The sequence below is a fragment of the Cajanus cajan genome, chromosome 9, assembly GCF_000230855.2.
Source record: "Cajanus cajan strain Asha chromosome 9, NIPB_CcT2T_4, whole genome shotgun sequence".
Classification (NCBI taxonomy): domain Eukaryota; kingdom Viridiplantae; phylum Streptophyta; class Magnoliopsida; order Fabales; family Fabaceae; genus Cajanus; species Cajanus cajan.
The window spans coordinates 742,151-765,159 of record NC_138525.1 but is presented as its reverse complement, the minus strand read 5'-3'; the positions used below and the strand labels follow the sequence as shown (position 1 = coordinate 765,159).

Sequence of the window (23,009 nt, the reverse complement as noted above, 5' to 3'; positions counted from 1 at the left end):
CTCACAAGTTCGCTTAGAGTTTACCATCAAGTTTATTATACATTCCTTTTTATGAAAGTATCTTTAATGCAGTAGTGTGTTCGTAATATATTTTGCTAGTAAATAATGATATTTATTAGCAATTTTCATTAGAACGTAATGACATCACACACGAAATTACTTAAAAACAAATAACAATTCTTAAATAAGTAATGTTACTTAGAACATAAATCATTTACACAAATCAAAAAATATTATTTATTATATTTAATTATAATAATTATATTAATTTTTTAAGTTGTCAAAAAATAATGTATAAATAAAAAAATTATAAAAATGTGAGCCGCTTATAAAATTTTATCATTAGAGTAAATTTTTAAAAAATATAATATGAATTATTTAAAAATAATGTAACAAGATGAATCTCATTTAAAATAACAACCTTAATAAATTATTTATAACAACCATCTTTTTTTCTTTTTTTTGCCAATTTATAACATGGTTCATAATTTATTCAGACATTTAAGATTAAATTTTTGAATTTGTAACGACCCGGCTAGTCACTACACACGGCACCGTACACTAGAAACACCAGACAGATAAAACAAGTATATAAATATAGGATCTAGAATATATAAATATACAAAGTTCTAGTCTGACTAGAGTTAAAGTGTACAAAAAGATACATCAATTCAGTTATTACATTAAGTAGCTAAACAACAAAAGACAAATATCCCAAGAAGATCAGCTCCATCAGTCAGCTACAGCTTCACTACCAGTCACAACCTATCCTTGTTCTGCTCCCATACAAAGTATGATCATTGCAGTCCAAACCACAAGGAAATAACAAGGGTAAGCTAGTGTATATAAAAATCTCAGCATATGGAAGAATTTAAACAGTAATAGAGATTTCTACCATCAACAATTCATCAGTGCATATTCAGTCAATTATTTCCACACAAAATCTACCAGTACACACAAAATGCGTTGTCACGCATGTCACCTCGGAGATCTCCTACAACACCTCAGCCTTTCGGCCTACAACTCCTCAGCCTTTCGGCCTACAACATACAAAAGTAACACACACAGAGCAACACAACCTTTCAGCTTAACAAATCAAACTTACAACATTTCACAACTGATACAACTCACATAACAACTAACAACAATATTCCACTATATATATATATATATATATATCCCAACATCATCAATCATTTTTATCTACTATGGTATTCATCTATTTCGAATCAACTTGACATAAATCAACATTTTACAGTGAATAACACAACCTCACTGAGGCGCCTGGCGCGCTCTTAGTCGCGCCCAGCGCAGTACAACCAAAATGCACCAGAAGGCCATCTCGCCCGGTGCAAGCCTGTCTGCGCCCGGCGAGACTCACCCAGAGGGCTCAAGGCTCTCTCTCGCTTGGCGCAATAAGTAATTGCGCCCAGCGCCAGCCAAACAGAGACTCCCAGTAGTTTTCCGCGCCCGGCGCACCCAAACTCACGCCCAGCGCGGGGAAAGCAGAGACCTCCCTTGGTCTCGTGCCCGGCGCAATTTGAATTGCGCCCAGCGCCTCCCTTGGCAGAGACTCCCAATAGTCCCTACGCCGAGGGCGGCAAAAATCGCGCTTAATGCCAAACCAGAAAACCCCAAAGTCAGTATGCTACTGATATCGCGCCTGGCGCGGCTTGTTTCTCGCCCAGCGTGGGTCATCCAGAGGTTAACATTGCCAAGTCCGCCCAGCGCACACATCCCTGCGCCTAGCGGCCTGCCTAAATGCCATCCTCTGATGACCACGCGCCCGGCGCGAAGAACTGCGCCCAGCGCGAATTCATCAGCAAACCACATATTTTCGAAATTTCTTCCACAATCTGCAAAATAATCAGCAAATTCCACATGCAATCGGTTCCAAAGACTACTTTTTCATTCTAGAGTCCAAAAACACCATCTTTTTCAACATGCAACATCAAATTCATCAAAAAGCCAAGATTTTGCCCAAGTCCCCCAAAACTCAAAATTTCAGATTTTCAGAAATTTCTCACAAGATCAGCAACTATCATCCATCTCAACAACTGAAAAACAAACAACAATGATTCTTATTCAAAAAGCACAACTATACTAACTTCCCTTACCTTGAGCAAAGTTTTCCGAGTTTCCGAGAAGAGGAGAACGAAAGTGAAGAAGGAATGAACTTGAATAACCGAAGGGAAGAAAAGGAGGCTCTGAACAATAACTAGCAATCCAGATTGCTTTCACCACTACCTAGAGTCAGCAAGGAAGGAAAAAGAGAGAGTGAGTAGGGAACGAGGGTTAGGCAAGGAAAAGGAAGAGAAGGGGGAAAAGAAGGTTCACGGATCTCACAGAATTAATGTTTCATGCTTATATTTAATTAATATCCCGTACTTTCTAAGTTCTAACTAATGTTTTTTTTTTATAAAGAAAAACATTGTATTTAACATACTCACTTATTAATATTCTTTTTAATATGGTCCTAAATTACAAATTTTATTGTGAACCTAAACCCTAAACTAGGAAAATCAAAAGAGATAACTTGGAGAGTTTTCAATATACTACATCTAATAATAGAAGAGTGTAAGAAGAAAAAAAATATTAAAAGAAGTTATTGTTAGTGTTTCTTAATTTTAACTCTAGTGTTTCGTATGGTGGGGGTAAAAATAATTTCGGGAAAAATATGTAACCAAACAGGCTTTCCTTTTCTTTATCTGTTATTTATTGACAAATGGAAACTTGAATATCTTCTTAAAGATAAACGTGTGAGGAGTGGATGTAGAATAAGGAAAGAGGAAATAAGTGTCGTTACTGAGTTCAGATTTATATTTTTAATTTCTATACAATGAATTTATTGGATTGTCCTTGTAAAGGAAAGGAAAATTATAAGAAAGTTGAGTGGAAGGAGGAAGAAATGGTAGAGGGTAGAGAGGGTGGGGAGATTTGATTGGTTTGTGAAATAGCAAGAAAGGGAAGGAATGTGGGGATGGGGAATTGATGGCATGTGTTTATTATTATAGGAATAGGAATAGGAATAGGAATGTGTTTGTTTGATTAATAATCGATTTCATATATGCGTTGGCGTTGCATTCCCTTGGTCTTCGCGGGTCCTTTCGCCAACACCTTTTTTTCTCCACACAACAAACACCTTTCGCTCCCAACGCAAAAATCATCACCAAATTCCCTCTCCCTTTGCTACGTTTTCTCAATTCTCATTTCCCAATCGCTTCGTGCTTTCTCGCAATCTCTGTTGATCGCTGTAATTGAGCATTTAAGCATTCACGCATATCGTTAATTTCATTTCAAACGTGTTATCTCCGTTGCTTGGCTTGTTTGGTTTTTGTGCCACTGTTGTTTCGAGTGTCTGCTCTTTTTCTCCAACTGGGTCCAACATGTCTAGTTTCGTGGGCGTTCTTGTTTCCGATCAATGGCTTCAGAGCCAGTTCACTCAAGTCGAGCTTCGGACCCTCAAATCCAAGGTATGTTTCTTGCTTTCTCTTGTTTTGAGTTCAAACCCAATTTTGGACTCTAAACGCGCGTCTGTGTTACGTTGTTTGTAGTATGTGTCGGAAAGGACCCAATCGGGACGTGTTACTGTCGGAAATTTGCCACCTATTTTTAAGAAATTGAAGGGTTTCGCTGAATTGTTCACCGAGGATGAGATTAAGGCGGCCTTGGCAGAGTCGTATCAGAACATGGATGAAGAAATTGATTTTGAGTCCTTCCTGAGGGTGAGTTTTTTTATACCCCTGAAAAGTTAAGACATGGTTTCTTTCTGCTCTTATGTCTTTATGTAATTCTGGATTTATTTTCCTGTTTATTGCTTTCCCAAATAAATAATTGAAAATAAATCGTACACTCTGCAATGTCCATTGATGTTCAAATGGCCTCTTGACTCTTAACATACATGCACCTAACATGAAATGAAACTGCGATTTTATTTTTGTTTTAAATATCTGTGAAGGCAGGTATATACGGTTTATTTTGTGAGTACATTTGTGGGTATTACTTATATTTTCGTTGAACCTAGCAACTTATTCAGTGATGTTGAATGGCAGGCACATTTAAATCTGCAATCCCGAGCAGTAGCAAAAGATGGTGGTACAAAAAGTTCTTCCTCGTTTTTGAAGGCAGCTACAACAACTGTTCATCATGCAATTAATGAATCTGAGAAAGCTTCTTATGTCGCTCATATTAACAACTACTTGGCTGAAGACAAATTCATGAGTCAGTTTCTTCCAATGGATCCAGCATCCGATGCATTGTTTGATCTTGCAAAAGATGGAGTCCTTCTTTGGTAGACATGCAGGACTCAATATCATCTAAATTAAAAAAAATGTCTCCCCTTTTCTATACCTAACTTTGTTGTTTATTTTATTGCTGCAGCAAACTTATTAATATTGCTGTTCCTGGGACCATAGATGAGCGAGCTATTAACACAAAACGGGTTCTTAACCCATGGGAAAGGAATGAGAACCATACCCTTGGCCTCAATTCAGCCAAGGCTATTGGGTGCACCGTGGTTAATATTGGTACACAGGATTTAGTTGAAGGAAGAGTAAGTTCAATCCTTCTTTTGTCCCTCTCTTCCCCACGTTTCTATTTTCTTTTTTTAAAACTTGACAGACTCTAACTCATTTTTTTTTTTTTTTTTTTTTTTAATTTTCCTGTTCGGTTATTTTTAGCCCTATCTGGTGCTTGGTCTGATTTCACAAATAATCAAGGTAAACTACTGAAACTTGCTGCCTTTTTACTTGCTTAATATGGAACTCAGATGAGGAGGTTGACACCATTATGAGTTTGATTATTCATTGGTAAGACATGTAAACTTATGCTGTATTTTGTGTTGATTGACTTTCTATGATGGGGGCAACATTAGATTCAATTGTTAGCTGATCTCAATCTGAAGAACACTCCTCAACTTGTGGAATTAGTGGAAGATGACAAGGTGATATTGGATAATATTGTTGCTTTTATTTGTTATTTACAAGTGCAATGTTTTCTTTCCTTTACATATGTCAGAAATATGATTGAAATAAACCTCTATAATATAGTGTAACATGATGGCAGGATGTGGAGGAGCTTATCAGTTTAGCACCTGAAAAGGTTTTACTGAAATGGATGAATTTCCACTTGAAGAAAGCTGGATATGAGAAACAAGTTACAAACTTCTCTTCTGACCTAAAGGTGAGGGAAATTCTTACTAACTTTGTGTGCTGACTTACTGTAATAGAAATAATCCTGGACGTGGATGAAATATTGTAAGGTATTACATATTAAAACCTTTTTTCCCCGCCGTTGCCTTCATTTTTGTGCCTTTTAAACCAGTAAAGAAACTGTGGACCTTCTTGTTATATTCTGTTGACCTTGACAACCATTTACTAGTTTCCAAGGAAAAGATTCACCATATTGTCCTGCATCATGCCAGTTGCTGAATCAATGTGGTTAATTTTTTATGTGCTTGGCAGATGTTTTCATAAAGGGATATCATATGATTCTAAGTTGCATGAGTCTATCATATCTACAATATCTTCTTTTGCAGGATGGAGAGGCTTATGCATACTTGCTTAATGCTCTTGCCCCAGAAGTGGCAGGTCCAGCTGCCCTAGTCACAAGTGACCCAACAGAAAGGGCAAGCATGGTTCTTGAGCAGGCAGAGAAATTAGATTGCAAGAGATACCTCACTCCAAAGGACATAGTGGAGGGGTCACCTAATCTTAATCTTGCATTTGTTGCTCAAATTTTCCAGCATAGGTATGGTTTGTTTTAAGAAGTTGCAAATGTGCTAATGATTTCATTGTAAATTCATACAATAAGAACATTTTGGGGTATGTTTCCAAGAACCCATGCTGTTTTCTGCCTTTCTAAGAATGGGAGAATCAGGTTCATTATATCTTTTGAATATGTAACAAGTCATATTGTTCTTCCCTCAAGGAAAAAAAAAAGTAACTACGGCATGGGGGAGTTGATACTGCACTTGGTTCATAATGGATCTCTCTAGTTGATTCATTTGTTAGGGACAAATATATAGGGCTAGTGAAAGTTATTTTGAAAATATATACTCTATACAGTTCGGTATGGATCTTGAGCTGATTCAGATTGTGAGTTTCATTTATATAAATCCAATAATCTGTTACTTGTACTTTTGTAGGAATGGCCTTACAGCTGACACCCAGAAAATGTCCTTTGCTGAGATGATGACTGATGATGCAGAAACATCTCGGGAAGAACGATGCTTCAGACTATGGATTAACAGTCTTGGAATTGCCACTTATGTCAATAATGTTTTTGAGGATGTCAGAAACGGGTAAGCTTTCCCCTGTTCAGTTGGCTCATCATCTTTGTCTTCCATTTTCTTATCATTTTTGCTTTCCACGTATGTTTTCTTTTAATTTTTTCCTTGACCTTAACTACTGGTTATGATTCTCCTTATTTCCATTTCTGCAGATGGGTTCTATTAGAAGTTCTTGACAAGGTTTCACCAGGATCTGTCAATTGGAAGCTGGCGACAAAGCCTCCTATTAAGATGCCATTTCGAAAAGTTGAGAACTGCAACCAAGTTATAAAGATTGGGAAGGACCTAAACTTTTCCTTGGTGAATGTTGCTGGTAATGATATTGTACAAGGGAATAAGAAGCTCTTACTGGGTGAGTTTCATTTTTTTTTCCCTGCTTTGTGATGATTTGTTATATCTAGAGAATTTGTTATGATTGTGTTGTGGGTTCCTTCTCTCTTTTAGCATCTGCATGAATTTTGTTTTATCCGCATTCATTAGATATTTTGGTGGGTCAATGCATTATTTTATACTTCCACTCTCTCTAGTTAAATCTGCCAACTGAAAGATAATCAATAGCCAAGATATGTTCTTGTGATTTGTTAATGAGGAATATCCGAATATTCTCTACTGTGTATATTGATGTGATACAGAATTACTCAGATACAATGAAAATAGGTTTAGATGTGTTTTTAGTTCCAACAATTTTGCAAATATGTTTAGTCTCAATGCAATTTTTTTATATTGTTTTTGTCCTCCAATGTTCCAAATTGATGACATTTGGTCCTCAACATCAATTGGAGTCTGTTAAATGTTGATTGATGTGACTATCAGAAAACCACATCACCAATGCCTATTGTCTATATTTGTCCTGTATGGGTTTGGCTAAAGAAGATGCCTCGTCATAGTTATTGTGCCATCAGACCATCCCACCCTCTTCCCTTTCTCATGGCAAACTTTGAACAAATCACAAACTTGTCAATGTACAAAAAAACAGTCCTCTCACCGAAATCTCTACAGCAATGGCCACTGTATATGGCTGTATGGAATGCAATTCCAACCTAAATCTCAATTTCACCTATCCTTATCCACCCAACCTCTACTTTGAGATCAGCAACAAGGGCGCCATTTCCTTCTTTGTGGTGGACACTACCAAGTTCAAATTAGAAAAGGAGGACAAAATCTGACCTTTCTTCAAGATCTGAACCCTGCATTTATAGTGTTCTAGAGCATACCATTGGCACTGTCTCCTGCAACTTGATGATTTATGGATTCTGTAAGCAACATATCTGTTCTAAAATGTTCTTTTGTTTGTCCCCAGCATTTTTGTGGCAGCTGATGAGATTTACTATGCTTCAACTTCTGAGAAATTTGAGATCTCACTCACAAGGTAAAGAGATTACTGATGCTGATATTCTAAACTGGGCAAACAATAAAGTGAAGAGAGCAGGAAGAACTTCTCAAATGGAAAGTTTCAAGGTATAAAACCAACTATTGAGAGATGGGTGTGTGTTTTGCTTATACAATTTTTTCTACTCTAAATTTTACATTTATCTAAAACAAATATCAGTCTTAGACATTTGTACTGCTCATGTTAGGAGAGAAATCACAGGTATCTGTTATCAATAGTACTATAAATAATTTCTTAAGGCTTTTTTGAATGAAGAAAAGGACTATTTAATTTTTATCAAGAAACAGTGTACATGATGGTTCCCTTAATTTTGGATCACAACTCATCATATTTATGTATTCTACTTCATCAGGATAAGAATCTTTCCAGTGGCGTTTTCTTCCTTGAGCTTTTGAGTGCTGTGGAGTCAAGGGTGGTCAACTGGAGTCTTGTTACTAAAGGGGAGACTGGTATGCCAACTTTGTCATGCTATCAAGAAATTGAGGATGGCTTTAAATTCAGCTTGCAACTTTTTAATTTCTTATGAAACATTATATTTGACATTAAAACGATGTTAATATGTGATCTTATGGGCAACAATTTGAAATGTTAAATTTTTCTGTCATATGAATTGCAGATGAAGATAAGAAAATGAATGCAACATATATAATCAGTGTTGCCCGAAAACTTGGATGTTCCATTTTCCTGTTACCGGAGGACATAATAGAGGTAAGCTCGTCGGTGTTAAACATAATTTTGATGGTAATTATGCCAGTTGTCTATGAAAAGGTGAATTTTAACTTAATTGGTAACAGTTCGTCTCTCCAATAAATATGCTTTTATAGGATTAGAAATACATTGTATCTGAAATCTTATAATTGGAATGTCACGTTTCAACAATTGATCTGGTGGATATAATGGAGAGCTTGTGTCATTTTTTCATTGTGAATAATGTATATGGAAAAGCATGTCTTTTAGTATCTTAATATATCTGTTCATTGAGCTTCCTGCCCACATACTTCACAAATTCTTTTATTTCCATGGTAAAAGGTGTTTCAGAACTGACCATTATGCAATCTTGCGCATATAGTATATTAATGATTACTTCAATTCCATCAGACTTTTTTGTGTGTCCTTTATTTGGCTGAGAAATTTTGTCTGACTCGACCTTGTTTTGCATTTAACTTTGACAGGTCAACCAAAAGATGATACTTATTTTAACTGCAAGTATCATGTATTGGAGCCTGCAGAAACCTGAAGAAAGGAACAACCTTGGAGCACCCCCTCCAGCCGATGGTGAAAACGAAACAGATGTAGTTGAGGAGGTATCCAATTTAGCCATTCATGATGCTGCTTCGGAAGATGCTGCTCCAGAGAATGACAGCTCTTCGTAAGTCAGAAATGTGGAAATTTCTGTTGACTTTAAAGGTTGAAGCAAACCATACCCAATAGATAATGAGGGGGGAAAAACATTTTTGTTTTTATAATTAAAGGAAGATGCCAACCTCTTGGTTTCCAGTTCGAAGGAGAGCTTATTATTTGTTAATTATTATGAAAAACCACAGATAATAGAAGGAAGGAATTGTAAATTCTTCTTTTAGATTTTTTTTGTACTTAGGCATATTCTTTGACGAAAATTGCATGCAAATTTTCCCAATAATAATATGGGAGGAAGGCATCGTTTTATTTATCGTCTGAATGTTCAATATTACTATTAATGCGTTCATGTCAGATACGGGTTGAAGTGGATGAACAGAACCAGTGATTATTTATACACACTGATTTAGAATATTTGGGATAGATAATACAGGTAGTTCATTCATGCTATCTTAGTTATTAGAATATTTGGGATAGATAATTCTTGGAATTCGTGATTCTATACAATTTGATTATCTGTTTAAATTAATTTTTTTATTGTCTTAAAATTTTTATAAGTGTTTATTCAAATAGGGTTTTGTCTTCTACTTAAATAACAGCAGTGAGCTTTCAAAACTTGTTTTAATATCTTTAACTTTAAATGTATTTCCTCTATTGATTTTTATCTAGAATTATATTATCTACAAAAAGTAGTTATTGGATATGTTTAGCAAGCAATTTTATGTTAAGGCAAAAAGATAAGGGTTCAAAGTAGACCTTTAAAACCCTAAATTCAATTCAAACTTATAAAATATGACTTAACCTTAGTTTGAATGGGCCAAAAATCTGCTAAATTTGTGGCCAAAATTTAAAATACAAGTTTTATATTTCATCAAATGTTAAGTCGGGTCGATCACAAAATTGATGCATGTTAAAATAAAACACCAACATGGTAAAAGTTTGGATTTTACATCTTTTTGCCAGCTAAATTGAACCATAATTGAATAAGATTCAATAGGTTCAAATTTAAATTGCATTCAAAGTTTAAAATCAAAACAACTAAGTTCTACATTTCATTAGTTAGGTTTGTCGCAAGCCCAATGTGAATCATTGGTTACAATAAGTCAGACATAAAAATATCATATTCAATTCAAACTCTAAATTAATGATCAAATTCGATTTACACTGTTGATTATATGTTAAACTAAGATCAAAACATGATCAAGTTGAGTTAAAATAATTTATATTTAATTTGTGTTCAAAACACTATATTTTATCAAGTGGACTTGATTTATTTTGACACCTATAATAAATACTAAACACATTGGTAATAAAAATAGAATAAGAGACGAACAAGACTAAAACATGGTTTGGAGAAAAAAAGTGTCAAAAAGAATAAAACACTTTTAAAAACTTAAAACTAGAACTATAAAGCATTTATTTTTTCAGAAGTGAACTGAAATGGTTTTCATTGTTGTTTGAAAAATATTTCAACCTCCTTTATTCAAACAGGTTTTATTTTTAAATTTACGTTTGAAAACCAAAAACTAGAAACTTATAATCTCCCAAGCGCGGAATTAGTTACCTGTTTAATTTTTAGTTTACTTGGTTTAATTTTATTCCTTATTTCAACGTTATTTTAGATCATGAAAATAGTCGTAATTCATATTCACACTTCATCCTAGTAGGTAGAAGTAGAATACTCTATTCATGATCTTCTTATTTCACTTTCCTTAGCATATTTTCACGATACACATCATCCATTACTGCATGCACGCTGGTATAGTTTGATTTGCACATTACAAATTGTCACACCGAATTACTAGTCTCCTTTTAAAAATGTATACAGTATTAAATTGATCTGAAGAAAAGGGTAAATTCAAACAATAACTCTGATTTTTCTTTTCCTTACAGAATAATTTAGGTTGCATTTTATAATATTTAAATACGTGATCTGAAGTCTTTAAAAAATATAAAATTATGTGCTTTTAGTTCTTGTAACATGTACTTTCCCTCAAATAGGACGTCTTTCCTCTGAACCTGTTTGTCATTAATAAAAAGAATTGTGAATAAAATCTTCTAAAGCAATAAGATATTAAGATATTATTTAATATTATTATGAGAACACATAGTCTACCCTTTTGAAGTAGTGAACCTATGTTCATTGTTGAACCAAACACATCACCATACATATTGACATTTCAAGAACCGGTAACAATATACGTGTAAAGTAGTATTAGTAGACCCCATAAACAAACACTCAACAAATTAACATTGTCAAACATCATTCAGAACTGAATGTCCTTGTCATTAGACGAAACGTAGTAATTCAGTCCACTTTGACATTATTTTTTTTTATTTTTACAACTTTTTCTTTTTTTTGGAGAATTAACCTTATCATAGATGAAGTTATTATTAATTATTTTTTGGCCAATGAACATAATTCATACAATGCTTAACCGTCAATAATTAAATTGTGCTCATGAACATAACTTTTGCTGATCAAATATTATTTTAACATTAATACAAATTATTTGAATAAAAATGCATAACACCTCTTATAAAATAGATAACCTTGATCGTAGAAAAATAAAAGTTGTTGAGAATATATTATTAGGTAAATCTTAAAGGGAGGAAAGTAAATTTTAAAAGCATTTAAAATGCCTTATCCCAATATAACTCGTTAGGATAATTAAGACAAGAACTTAAAAAAATCATAGCATATTCGAACTAGGTAATTTGATTATCCAGAACAGAAAATAAAGAAATCCCATAAGTCGTGACTCGTGAAGTATTGAACAACAATGTCATTAGTTTTTCCATCCAACCCATCACAAAATTTTAATTTTTCTTCCATCTCCAGTTACTCCCACCTCAATTTCCATTGAAACCCGTTCTCTCAACCATACACAACGTGATCGCATTTATTACCTTTCTTTCATTTCGTTAATTCACCAAATCCAAACATACAAACCGTAATAAGTCGTTATGATATGTCATTATTTACCTATTCAGTGTTGGCAAGGCAGAAACGATTTGATATTTTTATGAGCTTGCGAAGAGATCTTAATGTGAAGTTTAATGGAATAAAGGCAAAAAATTTTCATTTCACTTACCAGATGACTCCTACGTGTGAAAAATGCATTCAAATTTATGCCAACTTTAACCAAATATTCCAATAAACGTACGAAACTGTGAAACTAATCCCTTGATCCAGAATAGTGATTAAATAAAGCGCCTAAGTGGTGACTTCTTACCAACCAATATTTTAAGTCCATTATCCATAAGTTGATCTTTCCAAATTATCCAGACACGTGACATTCTTAATCTTATCTAAACACTAAAACAATTAGATTATCTATGTTAAATTTGTCAGAACTTAAAATTTGCTAGAGCAGAGAAATACCAGAGTGGTGAAATTTAATGTTGATACACATTACTAGTATAACATTAATTAATAGTTTATGTTGTGTCCATATCCAAATTTACACTTATGACCTACAAACATCCTGAAAATGAACAGGGCTTGTGTCATGCCCAGAGGGAGAGAAGAATTCAAGGGAATGCATAAATTCTGCATTCTGCTCGAAGCAGCAGAGCGTGCGTACTAGGACCACATTTGAGATTAAATTAGAGAGAGCAACCAAAAAAACCAAAGACAAAAAAGTAAATGCTATTTATCATCCACTTTAAGGGAATTTAGCCGTCTGATCCTCTGATCAAGCTCCTTCATTACTTCAGGTTCCTGTTTCTTCCTTTGCTTTGATATCGTATTGGTTGTCATGGAACCTATCTTATCAAATGCCACCTGCAAACACACAGGAAAGTTCTCAGTTGAAGAAATGCATTAAACCATAAATGGGAAAGCAAAACCACTTGTATACATTATTTTGATTATATCACTAGTCAATGTGAAATTTTCAAGACACTCTCTCATATCAAGGATTAGACATTTCATGCGAGAGATTTGAAGGACTAGAAAGTGCAAGTGATTTGATAACAAGTGGCCCAATAAACTACTTAGATAAGCTCTGATAATATCTCAGAATTTTAGATTTAGATCTAACTCAATCCTAGAAACAAACTCATAAGAAGAGTTTCTATCCACTTGTATATACTATTTTGCTCACATCATTAACCAGTGTGAGATTTCCAACACTAATTCCCACTATCCAACCTTCAGGGGGATCTTGTTTATATGCTTTCTTCTTTTGATGACAAACTAAAACTACAAACATACCTAGAAGAAAACATGAAAGGATGATAACATGGTAACTATATAGTGCAAATAAAAAAAGATATCTAACAGACTGATAGGAAAATAATAGACAAAGATAGGAAATAGTGAAAGTTGTCTTACTGTCAATAGATCATCTGGATCAAATAGGTGATGAGTGGTCATCTGCAGAACATTGATTACTTCGCCAACATGATGGGTTAGAATTAATTCATCTTCCTTCATCTGCAATTGGAGGTGAAAATGTTAAAACATCCCTTCCAATGTAGCATAGTCTTCTATACTTTGTATGTTTTGATCAAAACCCAAGAAAGAACAAAAACGCTACATTAGTGGTACCTTAAAGATTGCCAAGGCTACGTTAAATATAACTTTAGCACCCTCATAGAAGATAACATCCCACACGCGAAGAGTTGTCTGATTCATGGAAAAAGTATCAACACAGGGAACAATTTAACGATTTAATATCTAATGTATTGCAGCGTTATTCTAACCTCGGAAGGCAGGCTCTTTGAAAAGAGGCAAAGGAACCACTCAGTCGTAACAAGGGAAACATCAAATTCCAAAGATTCCAAATGACTCGCAATCCTGCATTTCCATTTCTACAATTTTCAGAAGATACTAGGAAACAAATTAACAAACATATACACAGTTAACACATTAAATAAAATACCTTGGACACTTTTTAGCAAGTAAATCTTTAAACACTCTTTGTTCCACATGGCATCCTGACAAGTTGTTTGTGTAACAGTCATTAACCAAGACATTTTCCAACAAGACAGCAAGCATCCAAAATGCATCTTCTTCTGTCTTCATGACAAGCAACAACAATGCTGCAACGTAATTTAACCCCTGGAGCAATAATATTGTATGGTCAATAATTAAGAAAAAATGTTCCCAAGTATGCATTTAATCTTATTAAATTTTTTTGGTGAGACCCATAATATTGTCAACTTCAATTTTACCTATCTTCAAATTTTAAGTGGCTGAAGCAATTGAGAAAAAGAAATGTAGGAAGAACATGGAAACTAATCCACGCTTTAGTTGCACAATGTAGTTAGTTAGTTAGTTAGACGAGTTGGAGTTGAGAGGAAATAAGATAATACTCAAGCTGCATGTTACTAATTTATGAGATAAAAAATCTAATTGCAGAAGAAAAAGAATAGAAGCAGCATTGATTGAATGAAAGAGGAAGCTGCATAAAAGATATTTTCTTATGAGACATAGGTAGCATCAAATTTCAATTTAAAACAAGTCAGAACAATGTATTTCATGTATAAGTGAAAAGGGGAAATAACTTCAAAAGAAAGAACAGAGCAAACCCACCTGACAATACCCAACATCAGAATCACGGAAGGAATAAGCAACAAGAACTCGCCTGAGAGCAGCGTGCCCCTCAGGAGTGTCCAGCCACGGATGACCAGGGAAGGTTCGGGGAAGGTCCTGCAAATATGTTTATAGAAATTAGAAACAGAATAAATGTAATGACCATTGTAACAAAAATCGATAACCAATAAGTATTTTAAGGATTGCACCAAACACCTTGATGGCAGTTGTTTTTCCAAACCCATAAAGTACACATTGTTGAATAAGCAGATAAACAACATCCACATCCCAAAAAACATATCAAAGCCTACACAAACATGATCCCCAATCTTAAACTGTACCAAGGACCACAAATTCTTATCACTTTCTGATCAGCATTTACTCAAAGCTACATTTTGCATTAACTAAAATACGTCCACTCAAAAACATGTAAATCATTCAAATTGTATACACCAATACGGTTCACCGATCCTACAATTGTATAGGTTACAAACATAGGGCTTAACAAATGCTTCAACTCTTAGATATCTTTCTTAACACTCAATATCATTTACAACTAATAAATTTTGCTCATTGGAAAAAAAAATCTGCAGCAAGATTTTGTCAGAAAATATTATCACAAGACACACAATGCAAAGTCCATACAAAACAATTCCTCCATCAAATACTTTTTAAATGATCCACACCCTGCAAGCACTTGTAAAATAAAAGGAAACCAAACAAGCCAGAAGAGTGATAATCCCAAAAACAACCATAATTAAGAAACTTGAAATCAAATCGAATTCAAAACAAAACCCTAATGAAAGATGATCATAAAAAAAGGGTTAGTTCCTCACATGATCTATCTGGCGGGTGGCAGGGGTGACCTTCCCCTCCACTGCTTTGGTCAAATCATCATAATAACTGTCAGGCACGGTGGACTTTTTCTTGGCTGCCCCTGACAAGGAAAACCAAATCTTAGGCCTAAGAACTGGAGGTATCCCCTTCCTGATTAGCTTCTTCAAGGTGATAGCATTGGTAAGTGCTGAGAATTTCAAGGAAGATGTAAGGGCACTGCCTTGCCCTATGGTAGTGTGCAAATACCAATTTGCCCCTTTGCTGGCCTCCAATGCCCACCAGACCCTTCCCTGTTGCCTCACCTTCTCCCTTACCTCATTCAACACATTCACATCATCCACATTCCCTTCCACTGTGAACCCATAAAGGTCTTGGAATTTCACAGTCAGATTTGCCCTCCTGGAATGGATGCTGGGCCTCAAAACTGCCACTTGAGATTGGTATTCAAAGGCAAGGTCTATTTTGCTTTTGGTTCCATACATGTTTTCTTGAAGCAGATCAAGAAAGATGGGCACAAAGGGGGTTTGGCTTGCCTTGGCTGAGTTGTTCAGACTATGTTGCCTTTTGAATTGGGAAAGGAAGGACCTTGTCAAATAAGATTATGACCCATTAGTCTGAAACCGTGAAATGGTCCATTTTGAGGACCTGGGTGATTGGGATTAGGTAAGGAGAGGCCGCAAAATTGTTAAAAACAAAATGGGTGCAACAAGATTTGGTGAAACAAGGGTTGGATTCAAAATTTATAACAAAAGGGAAAACTTTTAAAAGACCCTTTCTGCATCTTCAGGAACCTTCAGACTTTGATGTCTTTAAACTCAAATCTCTTCTCTGAGACTATGGAAAACCGGAAAAAAGAAATGTGAATTGTGAACCAAATAAAAAAAAAAATGAGGATTGAATTGATTATTCAGGTGCAGAGAGATGAGACCCAGAAAACTCAAGTGCGAAAGAAAACGGATAAAAAGAAAAAGAAAAAGAAGGGGAAAAAAAAGGGGGAAAATAGGGAAATTACAGATCCTTTAAGAAGAATGAAATGGATAATCAGAGTGCTCCAAACCCAATCTAACAAAAGAACGGACTAGAAAGAGAGGGACAAGAATAAAACCCTGAAATTTAGGGAAAGAAATGCAAAGAAAAAGTGTAAAAACAGAACGGAGAAATAGGGGATGATGATCTGAGCTGGTGGCTGCCTTTCGCTCTGCTACAAACGCTGTGCTCTGTCTCTCTGCTTTGATTTTTTGTGGACTGATTTAAATTTCACCTTTTCTTACATTAAATTATAAATAAATAAATTAGAACGTTGAAGAGGAAGATATTCATCATGTCCATTAAGGTCCTGACGGCTTTGTGAATTGATTAAAATGTCTAATTCATGAAATAAAGTTTTGGAATAGGTTTAACTACTTAAATACATTTTCAAATTTCAAACTTTTTAAGATGATGTCTAATGTTTTTTTAATGACATATTATTATTACATGTACCACGGTAAATAGTGATTATTCTTTCGTAAATGTATACAAAATAAATATTTGTTTTAAGATAAAGTTTAATAATATATATTTATTTATTTATACCTCTAATGTCTTTTCTTGAAACTTCTATTTTACAAGTTCTGCACAAATGTGAAAAATGGATTTGATGCAATTGTTAAATTTAAAAACACTCGTGCAAATCACTAAATTTAAATTGACAGATAAAAGTTGGATGATTCGTATCTTAAATTCATGTTTTAATTTAATTTGTAAACTAGAATTTGAGTTATCCAATATTCATCTAACATTCTAATTTGTTAAAAAAAAAAAAAAACTTACTTGTCTTTAAAGAGTGAAGTAAATGTAAGTTTGTCTACAAGTACAATTTGAGTTTAAAACCTTTTTTTTTTAATCTTAAATTGGGACATCATTCCCTCTTCTTAAACTTATATGTACCAAAAATGTTTGTTAGCAAAGAGAAAATATTTTTTTATTAATCTTTTCGGTGACAATCTTTTCATGCATTGTTCACTTCAAATTATGTGTTTTACTCGTACAGTAGCTTATACAGGAAAAAGATGCAGATATTAATTAAGTTGTAACATGATTTATAAATAAAATATCAAAAAGTGTCATTATTGTGGTGTAAAAATAGTGTCATTATTGAACTTGATGGTGAAAGTAATTAGAAATATTTTATTTATAGGTGTGTATGTGAATGTCGATTAGGATATTTTAATTGTGACTTATGAAGAGATTTAGTGTTTTTATAGTTTTGTGACAGTATATTTAGCTGTAAATACAGCGTTTCTTAATGTTTCAATATGAAGTATGGTATAGATTTATAGATTATATTACATTAATTATTTTTATTTTAGTGCTTAAAACTCCTTTATTTATTCATGAAATTAGGAAAGTTATAAGTGAAGATTTGTAAAAGGTATTTTCAATTTTATGACTCGATATAATGACACCAAAACAGCATGATCATTTTTCACTTGTCTATACTAATAATGTTTGTGAATTGCGGTGATTGACATCTTAAATCGAAACAACTTTTTATTGTTGCTAGTAATAACAAAATTAAAATTATAGTTACGATAAGAAACCACAACCTAAATCTAAGTTAAATGTAATATGATCTCTTACCATTAAGTTTTTTTTTTAAATTAATTAATTGTCTCTATTTCTAATATAATCTTAAATTGGTCGTTAATGGTGATGAATCAAACCAAAAAAAATTGGTCAGTTACATATGTTTGATCGAAGAAAAATGTATTATTTTCATATTTAATTCAAGTTTTAAAAAGATAAAGTTGATGAATAAATAAAAGAAAAAAAATCCTTCCTCCTCTCATTTCGGATCTCCTTCAATATCAGAAGATACGAAGGAGATAAGAAGTTTTAAAATATTTTTTTAATAATATTTAAAATATTTTTATTTATATTTTTTAATTTAAATTTATAAAAGTACAAAGAAAAATAGTTTTAAAATATTTTTTCTCTCCTTAAAAATTAAATAAGGAAATAACAAACTCTCATTTTTTTCATGAAAATCTTCCTCTTCCTCTCAATCAAACAAAGATTTTAATTATCCCTTCCTTTTTCTTCATTAAAATCTATCCCTTCTCCTCTTTTAACCAAATAGACTTTATAGTTTATCTTACATTCTTATTGATAATTAGACATTTAAAATAAATATATATAATTAGAACACATTCTAAAAATAAATATGACAATTACATGATCTTATTTTTGATCTAGTGTTTGTTTGAGGGTATATTTGGTTCTATTATAATATGTTTGAAATCAATTTTGTTATGTCTAAAATGATCAAAATCATGTTTATTGCATGTATGACTATTAATAAAATTGATTTCAAGATATCTAAATTCACATTATCAAAAGTACTTATTAATAACTTATCCATCAGACAAAAATAATTTTATCTACCTAAATTTATAATTATACACTCAAAATCATTTTTGATAATAAGTTTTCAAACAACATTTAATATAAAAATTAAATTTATATCTTTTGTCATAAAAATAAAAATTAAATATATATCTTTTAAAATATATAAATTTTCTCAAAATTAATTATGCAAACTCATATGAATTCTAAATCATTAATACCAATTCATATCCAATTATAAACCCAACACCTCGTGAACATGTTGAATTTTCATCATAATTTTTTGAACTCTAGTATTTTTTTATTGTGATATAATGTCTTCAATTATATATATATATATATATATATATATATATATATATATATATATGTATAGACTAGTTGTTATAGAATTCTCATTTTAATTTAATAAAAACCTATCATTTTATTTTAATTTATAAGTCAAATAATAACAAATTTGGGATGTTAAAAAATAAATTTTCAATAAAGTGACGTTTGATTTTTATTTTCTAATTAAAATAAATGATGCACTTGTCCGCAATTAAATTTGCAGATAAGCATAGTATCACGTTACAAAGTCAAAATCAATAGTAAGAAAGAAGGAATGGTTCAAAATTTCAGAAACCACAAGGATGGTAGTTTCCTATTCCCGTAACGTGCATATATATCTTTTTTATATGTACAAAAATAACCTGCATAGTGTTTTTTTATAAATAAAAAAATAACGTGCAGATTGTTACGAAAAGCTTTTAATATTTAATTGGATAATAAGTCGTCTCAATATTCCGTGCTAATAGTCAAATTCAAAAAATAAAACAAAAATAGAAAAATTATTTTAACAGATAAGAACAGTACTATTAAATCAACCTCAAGTTTAAGGATGGCAACGGGCCGGGGTGGATACAGGTTTCATGATATCTATTCCCGTTTTTGTGAGGCAAACTCATTCTCGTCCCTATTTTTGTATCTGTCGGGTATCGAGTATTGGGTATCTGTATCTGTACTTGTTAATTTTTTATTTTTGTAAAAAAATTAATATTTTTAAATTATTTTTTATTATATTATAATTATAATTAAGTTATTTATCTATCTTATACTATAATAAATAATCACACATAAAAAATATTAATTTTTTTAATATAATTAAATTGAAAGTAGATATTAAATTAAAAATAGAAATAACGAACGGGTACGGGACGAATAAGTATATACCCGTATCCGATTTAATATATCGGGTTTTACCCATATCCGTATCCTGTTAAACCAAGTATTTTCTGTCAAAGTCAGGACGAATTCAAGTATTCTCGCGAGTACGAGTATATTTATCATCCCTAATTACAACTTGCAAATTGGTTCATCAAATATTTTGAAGTTACCCATGATATTTGTTGTCTTTTTAATTCATACAGTAATCTCTTTGATTATTTAAAATATACTATCATAATAATTTTATTATTAAAAATCACATCATAGAATATACTCTTATAAGAGATATTATAATAAAAAATGAAGATATTATGTATAATTTTAAAATATCACATAAAGTAATAATATGATTTGCATTGTTGACATCGTCAACATAAGTTTAAAATAATATAGCGTGTGTTTGCTTATACGTTGAAAACGTGGAAAACCACGTTCAACGTAGAAGCTATTAGTAATAACTTCTACGTTAACGTGATTTTTCACGTTTTCAACGTATAAGCAAATACACGCATAGTAATATGAATATTCAAGCTGTTTATGTAAGCGTTTTATTTTATGTAGCAATAACACTTAAAAGTGTATTTTACTGATGTTTGAACGAATGTATTATATTATATTTTTCTACATGTATTGTTTTAATGATAAAAATGTACTAAATACTCATTTCTTTAACCTAAAGAAAACTCCGTAATCCTCTACAAAGGGGTGCCTTTTTTTTTTTTTTCCCTCAGTTTACTTTGCTTCATCTACATGTTTTCACTTCATCATTATTTGATTCTTAGGCGAAAAGGTTATTGAAAAGAATCATAATTGTTATGTTTTTGTTCCATTTCATTAATTTCTTAAACCATATTAATGGGTAAATTGGTAAAGTAAAAGGCAATTATAGAGAAAAGAAGGAAAGGCGAGGACGCGGTGTTTTGTTTACATATAGTATTTAGAGTTGTTATTGTGACCCACTAAATGATTGTTTGGACTTTGGATTTGAGTGGGGCCCACATTTTGGTAGGCCCATCCTTTCAGTAGCAGTAGCGCCAAATGGAAGAAATCACGTGTGGGTGAGTATTCAGAAAGAAACATGTGGATGTGGATAAGACTCACAAAACTTTCAAGTTTCAACCAACATGCCTCAATTATTATTATTATTATTTTTATTTAAGTCCAGTAAATAGGAACAGTCTTTTTTGCTCTAACTTTTTTTTGCTATTTAATTAACTTATACATAATTAATGTAAAATTTTTTACACTAACAACTAATTATATTTTTTAATTATATCATGTTATTATTAAAAATAAATACATTTATAATAATATAATATATTTAAAAATCTAATTAATTATCAATGTAAAAAAATTTTACACTAACAATATATAAGTGATTAACTCTTTAATTTATTACCTGACTGCATCATTTTTTATCAGGCGCCGATTCTTCTTGTCACATGGGCCGGCTTCGTTTCTACATTGGGCCGGGCCGGCCGCTGATGTGGGTCCCGCTCCTAATTTCTTCTGCAAATGCAATCGACAAAATTAAGCCGTCTTCATTCTTCCATTTCACCCGCAAAAATTTCGTATTTACAACAGTATATTATATCAGTAACAAAAATAAATAGTTAATTATTTTTTTTTACCTTAAATCTTTGGAAGCTTCATTCATATTTCGACTGTTAGGGGTTTATGATTAATTTGAGATGTATGAATAGTTTTAAAAGTTGAAAGGTTAGAAAATTAATAGATATTTGATTAAATTTGAAGGATTAAGTAGGGTGAGAGTTTTTCTGCTACAAAGAATGTGATATCAATGCTTGGAAAAGGAGGAAATATAAAATTTAACATTTTGGTCAGTGTGCGTGGAGTTAAAGAAGATTTAAAACGAGAGATATATTTTGATACATTGACAATCTAATAATGATTTTTACATCGTTAATAAGTTATAAAAAAATCCTTAAATATATTTTTAAAATAATTATTATAAAATTTCCTGTAAAAAATTATTATAAAAGTTAACAATTTTCAATCACATAACAATTTATGATTGAGTAATAGTAAATATATATTGTCCATTATATCTTATCATGAATCAAGATTGAAACATACCAATTGTTTTTTTTTTTAAATATCACATGACTTTTTAAGTAATTACATGACATCAAATCTTAATAATTTTTTATGGTTATATAATAATAATAATAATAATAATAATACTAATAATAATAATTCAATATTATAATACTATCTCAATGATTATACATATTAAAATTTTGAATCAAGCATTTATAGGTAGGTAATTTTATACTTGACATTTACTAGTTTTTAATAATATATATTATTGGTGTAATTTAATGATCTATGTTTATAATTTTAATTTCTCAAAATGGGAAGAATTCTTATTTGATATACTCTCTGCGTATGTAACACTCTTTTTTATCTTTGTATTTTTAGAAAATAAAACAATATTTTGATCAGTTATTGATATTTTGTTACTATTGGATACTATTTGAGCTCGGAAATTTTTATCATCAATCTTTCTCTAAATATTTGATAAACATAATTTACCTAAGAATTTTATAATGTGTTAGTATTTGAGTTACACCAACCCACTTCCTTTGTTGCAAAGATAAAGTTCATTCACGTAATATGTTATTATTATTATTATTATTATTATTATTATTATTATTATTATTATTATTATTATTATATATGTATATGTATATTTATTTTTTAAGGAGAAACTTGCTGTCAAATTGATATCGAGAAAGAGGATAAAAAACGATGCATATTCATTATTTCACAGTTTCACCAAATTTGTTACAGTAAACATCAATTTGATCATTAAAATGAACGTGTTAATAATACTAAGGAACAAGTTGATCAATGTTACTAATTTCATAGACCAAATTAACTCACGAAGATTATTTTAAAAAAATATTAAATTTACATTTTTCATAATATCAAGTATCAAATTATGAAATTATACAAATTAAAAATAACACTAAAGTATA

At 31.9% G+C, this 23,009-nt stretch overlaps 2 protein-coding genes and 1 long non-coding RNA gene across 3 annotated transcripts; 1 reads left to right on the top strand and 2 right to left on the bottom strand.

Moving 5' to 3' along the window:
* Positions 1 to 588: 588 nt before the first annotated feature.
* Positions 589 to 2,332, bottom strand: LOC114916903 (uncharacterized). Its single transcript, XR_003805564.1, has 2 exons — positions 2,118 to 2,332; positions 589 to 776 (listed from the first exon to the last, which is right to left on the bottom strand). It is a non-coding gene; the product is annotated as an uncharacterized LOC114916903 (long non-coding RNA).
* A 423-nt stretch (positions 2,333 to 2,755) lies between these two features.
* On the top strand, positions 2,756 to 9,348 carry LOC109814345 (fimbrin-5). The gene is made up of 14 exons (XM_020378753.3): positions 2,756 to 3,473; positions 3,555 to 3,725; positions 4,053 to 4,291; positions 4,381 to 4,552; positions 4,680 to 4,718; positions 4,874 to 4,942; positions 5,065 to 5,181; positions 5,537 to 5,748; positions 6,146 to 6,301; positions 6,442 to 6,641; positions 7,590 to 7,747; positions 8,032 to 8,128; positions 8,296 to 8,387; positions 8,852 to 9,348. The coding sequence occupies exons 1-14, from the start codon at positions 3,387 to 3,389 to the stop codon at positions 9,050 to 9,052; spliced, it is 2,010 nt and encodes a 669-aa protein (XP_020234342.1). The 5' UTR covers positions 2,756 to 3,386; the 3' UTR covers positions 9,053 to 9,348.
* A 3,077-nt stretch (positions 9,349 to 12,425) lies between these two features.
* On the bottom strand, positions 12,426 to 16,684 carry LOC109814366 (Ypt/Rab-GAP domain of gyp1p superfamily protein). Its single transcript, XM_020378776.3, has 7 exons — positions 15,414 to 16,684; positions 14,578 to 14,694; positions 13,925 to 14,103; positions 13,746 to 13,839; positions 13,591 to 13,668; positions 13,375 to 13,476; positions 12,426 to 12,822 (listed from the first exon to the last, which is right to left on the bottom strand). Exons 1-7 carry the CDS (start codon positions 15,894 to 15,896, stop codon positions 12,688 to 12,690), a joined length of 1,188 nt encoding a protein of 395 aa, XP_020234365.1. The 5' UTR covers positions 15,897 to 16,684; the 3' UTR covers positions 12,426 to 12,687.
* Between the last annotated feature and the right edge of the window lie 6,325 nt (positions 16,685 to 23,009).

Coding starts and splice junctions, on each gene's coding strand:
- LOC109814366 (XM_020378776.3), bottom strand. CDS start 15,896: ATGTATGGAACCAAAAGCAAAATAGACCTTGCCTTTGAATACCAATCT. Junction 13,840..13,924: donor CTTGCTAAAAAGTGTCCAAG/GTATTTTATTTA, acceptor ATGGAAATGCAG/GATTGCGAGTCATTTGGAAT. Junction 13,477..13,590: donor TAGCCTTGGCAATCTTTAAG/GTACCACTAATG, acceptor CTCCAATTGCAG/ATGAAGGAAGATGAATTAAT.
- LOC109814345 (XM_020378753.3), top strand. CDS start 3,387: ATGTCTAGTTTCGTGGGCGTTCTTGTTTCCGATCAATGGCTTCAGAGC. Junction 4,943..5,064: donor AATTAGTGGAAGATGACAAG/GTGATATTGGAT, acceptor ACATGATGGCAG/GATGTGGAGGAGCTTATCAG. Junction 6,302..6,441: donor TTTGAGGATGTCAGAAACGG/GTAAGCTTTCCC, acceptor CCATTTCTGCAG/ATGGGTTCTATTAGAAGTTC.